Raw genomic sequence first — 7,429 nt, 5'->3', positions numbered from 1 at the left:
CGGTGTTGTGTGTGTGTGTGTGTGTGCGAGCGTGTGCATGTCTGTGCGTGCATCTGTGTAGGTTAGTACGGTGTCGTCTCTCTTCCTCCTCTGTGTGTGTGTGTGTGTGTGTGTGTGTGTGTGTGTGTGTGTGTCTGTGCGAATGTGTGCATGTCTGTGTCTGTGTGTGCATCTGTGTGTGTGTGCATATCTGTGTCTGTGCGTACATTGCATGTGTCTGTGCTTTGTGTGTGTGTGTGTGTGTGTGCTTTGTGTGTGTGTGTGTGTGTGTGTGTCTGTGCGAATGTGTGCATGTCTGTGTCTGTGTGTGCATCTGTGTGTGTGTGCATATCTGTGTCTGTGCGTACATTGCATGTGTCTGTGCTTTGAGTTGCATCCATGTACGAAAGGCGCTATATAAATATAGTTTCACTTCACTTCACTTCACTACATCTGTGTGTGTGTGTGTGTGTGTGTGTGTGTGTGTGTGCGTGCGTCTCACCTCGTTGTACAGGTCACTGAACTCCTCCACCAGGTCCTTGGGTATCCGCGTGCCGCTGTTGGTCTGGTAGTGGGCCAAGCCGTTCTTGGTGTAGAGGCTGATGCGTCCCACGCTGCGCTCGCCGTCCGTGGTGTGCTCCAGCATGCCATTGTCCTCCGCCAGGTGGTACACAGGGTTGCCGTTGGCGCCATGGATCCACGTGGCTCCAAGTTCCAAAGTCGCTTCTCCTGCAGACAGACCAGACCAGACGACGGAGGAGGAGAAGGGTGGGGTTGAATGGAAGTGAACAAAAGTACCGGGAAGGTATTACCCAGTTATCTGGGTTATGTGATTCAGTGGACCGACGCGAAAAAGAGCATCCTCCCCGAATGCGTTTGGTTGTACTTGTTCTTGTACTCTCTGTACTTGTACTCTGCCAATGACAATTCAATTGAATCTGACTCTGACTCTGAATCTGAATCTGAAGTTGAAAGGATGCTGTGAGTATCAATGTGGACTGTGTGCCGAGCGCAACTGCATCTCATTGTGGAAGTGAATGTCGCGCCGGGCATTTTTATGATACCCGAGAGACGCTGTGTGAAACTAACGCTAGAGGAAGTCGATTCATTGAATCTAACTGTAGACATCATTCTAACTGGAGCCTTGAGGAGTCGGAAAATAAAAGCTCAAGAGACACTCATAATTGAAAGCACACACACACCAAACACACACACACACCCACACACACACACACACACGCACCCACACACTCAGCCTTTGAGGTAGATCTCTTATATGAGGCCTTTTCATACAGCAGTATAAGAATGTTGATTTACTGGCCTTGGCAACTGATCCAGGAATGTTTTTTCTGGAATGACATTCTGGTTCTCGATTCTCAATTGGTAAAGGTTGAGACTGGGCTGAGACTGGGCTGAGTCTGTGCGCGTAGTGCACGTAGGGAAGCACAACACACGTCTCACCCGTCACAAAACACACAGCCACCCCTCACACACCCCACACACGCTCCTAACACACCCCTCACCGTGCTGAACGCTTTGAACTCTGCCTCCGATGCGATCCGACGCCTCTAGGACTGAGACATCCGTGAAGCCGTGTTCCAGGAGGGTCTTGGTTGCTGCGAGACCGGCCAAGCCCGCGCCGATCACTACTATTCGAGGCTGCCGGTGGATGCGTAGGCCGCTACTAAGAGGATCATCAGTGCTCTCTGAAGATACTTCACAACTTTGCATGCCGTCCAAGCTCCTCGTCTAGGGGGTCTGGAGGAGGAGGGGGGGGGGGGGGAATCAAAAGAGAGATTCCACCGTTAGAAAACAAGTACAGGCGGGGTTTTTTTGTGTTGGTGGGAGGAGGAAGAGGGGAGAGGAGAGAAAGGGGCCTCACACACAGGGGGGAGATAGCATTTATAGGCCAAGAACTCTATTGATTTCCATGTGAAGTGAGTTCAAAGGCCTCCCCAGCCCCACAACAGACAAGCCCTCCTCAGATATTGAATCCCTTTATGACATCAATTCATTCTGGAAATAGAATCCCCCTTCGCCCTGGATTGGTATGTATGAAAGCCCGACCTCAGGGGACCTCTGGGCCGTTCATCTCTGGACACCTGAGATGGAATTTCTCATCTATCCACTATTCACCATGTACTGCATACAGGGGGGAACCTGTGTTGCTATTGAAAGAGCTGCTATTTATTATTAATAATAAAAATGGTTGTGATTATGATGCAATTAGAATTCAATTGCACAATATGGGTCACAGAGACGTTCACATACAGAGCTCACTGAAGCCTTTATGACTACAGCATGAGTTAGAATGTGTCTGAGATAGCATGTGTCTGAGTTAGCATGTGTCTGAGATAGCACGAGTCTGAGATAGCATGAGTCTGAGATAGCATGAGTCTGAGATAGCATGAGTCTGAGATAGCATGAGTCTGAGATAGCATGAGTCTGAGTTAGCATGAGTCTGAGTTAGAATGTGTCTGAGTTAGCATGAGTCTGAGTTAGCATGAGTCTGAGTTAGCATGAGTCTGAGATAGCATGTGTCTGAGATAGCATGTGTCTGAGATAGCATGAGTCTGAGATAGCATGAGTCTGAGTTAGCATGAGTCTGAGATAGCATGTGTCTGAGATAGCATGAGTCTGAGATAGCATGAGTCTGAGATAGCATGAGTCTGAGATAGCATGAGTCTGAGATAGCATGAGTCTGAGATAGCATGAGTCTGAGATAGCATGAGTCTGAGATAGCATGTGTCTGAGATAGCATGAGTCTGAGATAGCATGAGTCTGAGTTAGCATGAGTCTGAGATAGCATGTGTCTGAGATAGCATGAGTCTGAGATAGCATGAGTCTGAGATAGCATGAGTCTGAGATAGCATGAGTCTGAGATAGCATGAGTCTGAGTTAGCATGAGTCTGAGATAGCATGAGTCTGAGATAGCATGAGTCTGAGATAGCATGAGTCTGAGATAGCATGAGTCTGAGATAGCATGTGTCTGAGATAGCATGAGTCTGAGATAGCATGAGTCTGAGTTAGCATGAGTCTGAGATAGCATGTGTCTGAGATAGCATGAGTCTGAGATAGCATGAGTCTGAGATAGCATGAGTCTGAGATAGCATGAGTCTGAGATAGCATGAGTCTGAGTTAGCATGAGTCTGAGATAGCATGAGTCTGAGATAGCATGAGTCTGAGATAGCATGAGTCTGAGATAGAAAACGCAGTGGGGCGGCATACAATATGTAAAGCATACCCCGCTGATCCCATTACACTAATCGAAAGTCGGAGTATGCCTCAGCCAACGAGGCCTGTGGGCCTTTAATCCACTGTTCGGGACGACAGTGTATCTAACATGGAAACGCTGTAGGTGACGTTTGATTTCACACTCGCGTCTCAGAGTCAGTGCCTAAGTGGATGCGAGGCCAAATGGAAAAGCACTGCGGGAGAGAAAGCATGTGAGCACGGGAGAAAGGTAACAGGATACGTGAGAGAGGGGGTGAGGGAGAGAGAGGGAGAGAGAGAGAAGCCGGAGAGAGTGTGTGTAAGAGACAGGGGGGGGGGGGGGGGAGATGCAGAGAGATGGGGGGGGGGGGAAAGAGAAGCGATGGCATTGAAGAACAATCAAGCAATCCATCTTTCCATCCTCTCCTCTGAGATGTGGCAACGTGCACACGTGACGTGATACACACCTCCTCCTCCCCCACCACCCCCCAGCCCATAACAACACCTCCCCACTACGTCGCCGTGGCAACGGTGGACACATGGCTGCACACATGGTGTGGTGCCGGGGAACACTGAGTAAGGGCACAGCGAGGCGGTTTCTCCTCAAACGTCAGGGGGGGGTCAGAGAAACAGAGACGGCAGACAAGCCTGAGACAGCCTGGGTTCCATCTATCAGGACTGCAGCTGTGCTGGCGCGTGCACGCGCATCTCACACGGCCCACGCTGTCCATCTGAGCCTCGGGAAGGTCACTGTGCATTGTTCACCAGTTCAGCTAGCGAACGAACACCATACGGGCACACAGGCAGAGCTGGAGAAGAGCCCGTCGAACACGACACGTACCTGTATAAACGCGGTAGCTACCGTTAGGGTGTTTGCACCATCCATCTGCCATGAGCCAGGAGTGAGTACCACTGACCACTGACCCAGGGAAAATAATAAATAATAATAATAATAATAATAATAATTCTTCCTTCTTCTTGCGTTATGACTGCCAATGGCCCCTGGCCCGAGCATAGATTACTTTTTCTTATGATGACTGATGGATAGATGATTCACTTACTTAGTCAAATGTGTTTGTTGTAAGTCGCTTTGTACAGTATAAAGGCTTCTGCTAAATGCCAAAAAAATGTAAACAAATGTAAAGATCGTAAGGTTTGGGGGGGGGGGGGTTCTACCCCCTGCGGGCCAAGTCATACCAAAGCCTTGGGACCTCCCTGTTTGGCTCACTCAGCTATAAGGAGATGGATTCGGGGGGTGTCCAGGGGGGGGATTTGTACATCAAGACGGATCACGCTACAGAAACAGGAGATAGGGGTAGTGGTGGCCTAGTGAATAATGAGTTGGACTGGTGATCAGAAGGTCATGAGTTCAAATCCTACCTGGGAACACCGCCACTAGTGTGCCCTTGCGTAAGGCACTTAGCCCTGACTTACTCCAGGGAGACTGTCTCTGTAATCTCTAATTGTACGTCGCTTTAGATAAAAGTGTCTGCTCAGTGCTGAGTGGTAAAAATCTAAACAGATAGTACTGCTGCCCTGTGGGCTGTGCTACTTACTTTCCAGCCGTCCATATGTCAATTATCAGTGTTATTGGCCAACTTGTTATTACAAGGAACTTCCGAGCCAAAAGGCGGAGAGAAGCACAAAAAAAGTCAACAACTTGTTTCTATGGTGGTCCTCGACGTCTAAGTGCACCTCTCCCTGAGAAATGTGAATCGCTCATAACAGCTAGGGAAGTGTGTTGCCGTGCCAACACTGCACACATTGCCCAGTATGGCTAGAGCACAGTACAGTACAATACATGTGTTATAAATAGTACCGTTTCATACTACAGTCATGACTACTACGGGATAACTGAATGAGACGTTTCGGAGCAGAGTAGATCGCAGAATGAGGTTGATCCCTCCCCTACACGAACACACTCTCTCTCTCTCTCCGTTTCTGCCTCTCTCTCTCTCTCTCTCTCTCACCGTCTGTCCCTCTCTCTTGGTCTCTCTCTCTCCGTCTCCCTCCTCGGCCACAGACAGTCACACACGGTCTGTGCGTCCGTCCCTCTCTGGCTGATTATACTATCTGGTTAATGCATTTTCCACATGTCACCGCTCCTCGCTCGCCCTCGCTCATCTGCCGCAGCAGATTATGGGGGTGGGTTCCCGCCCGGGTGGGGGGGACTCGACGCCTGACCTAGAAACAGCAACCTAGATTTGACGGGGCAGGCAAAAGTAAAGGGAAGAGGGTGCGGGGAGGGGAGGGGGGTTGTGATTTAAGTGTCTGTCTGTCCGTTTTGACCTGACCTCCACCCCTCTTTTCCTTCCTCAGACCATACAGCTGTCCACGCTCACAGCTGCTTTTTCAAGACACATCCGACCTCTCCGGACCCTTCTATCGCTCCCCAGTGTGGACGACATGACGTTCTGCTTCCTCTCCTCAGACATCAATAACCAGCCTAGCCATCTGGGGGGCTCCAGGCCAAGGCCAAGCACCCAGACATTCCACACGTCTTCCCCCAGCTCTGGTGTTCCAGGGCTGGGATGCTAGGTTAAGAACACACACCCCCCCCTCCGCCAGCTAATGCAGGGTGCTTGGATGTCATCCCATCCTGTTGGGAGGACATAAACACGAGGGCGGTTGCAGTGCCATGCTGGGACTTAAGTGGTAATGCCAAAGGTAAACACCGCTTAAAGGAGTACAAGCCTCTCGGGGAACACAGGTAGCAATAGAAAATCATACAGTATTCAGACGGCAGAAAGGGGAGAGAGGTCGAGACTGTCACTATCAGGTGATACACAACGGATTCAAGAGCCTTTTGAGTACAGAGTCCAAAATGTGATGGATCTGAATGGTGAAGATATCTTATGTGGTTAGGGATCTCTCACCAGATCATTATTCTTCCCCTTGCATAATAAGTATGTGGTTATGGGGGTAAAGCTTGGATTTATCATCTAGAAAGAATATAACTCATCCGCTATTATCATTCTATAAACTAGTAGCTTTTGAAGAAAACAGATTGTTTGTCCATAATTTGTACATAAATGTTCTCATTCATTGGAAACAGAGAGGGCTGTGATTAAATCCGAAAATCACAGCAAATCGCGAAAAACTCCATAGAAATGACAGAATGGAGAAGAAGGGAGAGAGAAAATGTAGAGATAGAGTGAGAAAATGTCATGCAAGTTGCCTCAAGTTTCTCTGCTGGCCACAGTAACAGTAACAGGACCGTATGTGTGTCTATCTATCATCACTGCCACGTAATAGAGGTCTACTGCCAAAGTGGCATTACTGAGTGGAGTTTGAAACAAAGAAACACCGAGAGTTCTTTTTGAGAGATATGCTGATACAGTTAAGTGTATAACAAATTCGGACTGATAACTGATAAGTGTATCATACCATGAGATACAAACGAAAATAAGAATAATAAAAAATTGTATATGAAATTCGTGGCGAAAGTTATAATACTACTACTAATAATAATAGTCATCTTAATTAAAATTGCAATATTCAAGATAGCCAAGTAAATAGTTTAACTGGATATCATGCATCAACTCTTGCGTAAAAATGTTTCACAGACTACCGAATGCTGTATATGTTCTAAACAGCGCATAATTATTATATTATCACACAAGACGCATAGAACACACTTGCCTACAGGCACAGACAGTGTGACAGCAGTCAGCTGTTTAGTTATGTCCTATGTATGTTGATCAATATCACAACCTCTCAGACCATCGCGACGACGGGCGTTTCATACGCGATCAACGAATGAAGCTTTATGTCGGAGCTCTTTTACCTGACTCCGTTAGTCTTCAGGTTTAAAACGTCAGAATGCTCCTCTTCGCCTTTGTGTTGTTCCCTTGCACCCGGCACCGCTTTGTGTTGATGTGTGCCTGGAGAACCAGAAGCAGCCAGTTCCCTACTGCCGTGGCGCTGCCCCCCCCCACTTAATAAATATGAGTGACTGTGACGTGTCCGTGGAAAACCAGCCCTCCTGCCAGCCCAGCCTGCCTGGAGTAGGGATGTCAGGAGTGAGCATTTGAGGCCACACAGATTGATGGTGCACGCAAATGTACTATAGACCTATGGATTTGCTCCGAAATGCGCCTTTTATGCACAAGGCAGTTAAAGGAAAGAATTATGGGAGAGTTAAAAGTCATAGTCGGGCTTGTTGGAGAGTGCGGGGCTGTGTCCAAGGCATCCTTTGTGGACTTATAGTCAGTGTTTTTCAACGTCCACCATCATG

At 48.2% G+C, this 7,429-nt stretch overlaps 1 protein-coding gene across 1 annotated transcript in view; it reads right to left on the bottom strand.

Annotated features, from left to right (window-relative positions):
* The window catches only part of smox (spermine oxidase), a 19,741-nt gene extending 12,695 nt beyond the window's left edge, over positions 1-7,046 (bottom strand). The window contains exons 1-3 of the mRNA XM_080533985.1: positions 6,980-7,046; positions 1,503-1,737; positions 482-708 (exon numbers count right to left, since the gene is read on the bottom strand). Coding sequence (XP_080390111.1) covers positions 482-708; positions 1,503-1,710 — 435 coding nt within the window. The 5' untranslated portion in view covers positions 1,711-1,737; positions 6,980-7,046. The remainder of the gene's footprint in view (positions 1-481; positions 709-1,502; positions 1,738-6,979) is intronic.
* Between the last annotated feature and the right edge of the window lie 383 nt (positions 7,047-7,429).

Source organism: Nansenia antarctica (assembly GCF_963989245.1).
Source record: "Nansenia antarctica genome assembly, chromosome: 6".
Lineage (NCBI taxonomy): Eukaryota > Metazoa > Chordata > Actinopteri > Argentiniformes > Microstomatidae > Nansenia > Nansenia antarctica.
This window is presented reverse-complemented; position numbering and strand designations above follow the sequence as displayed.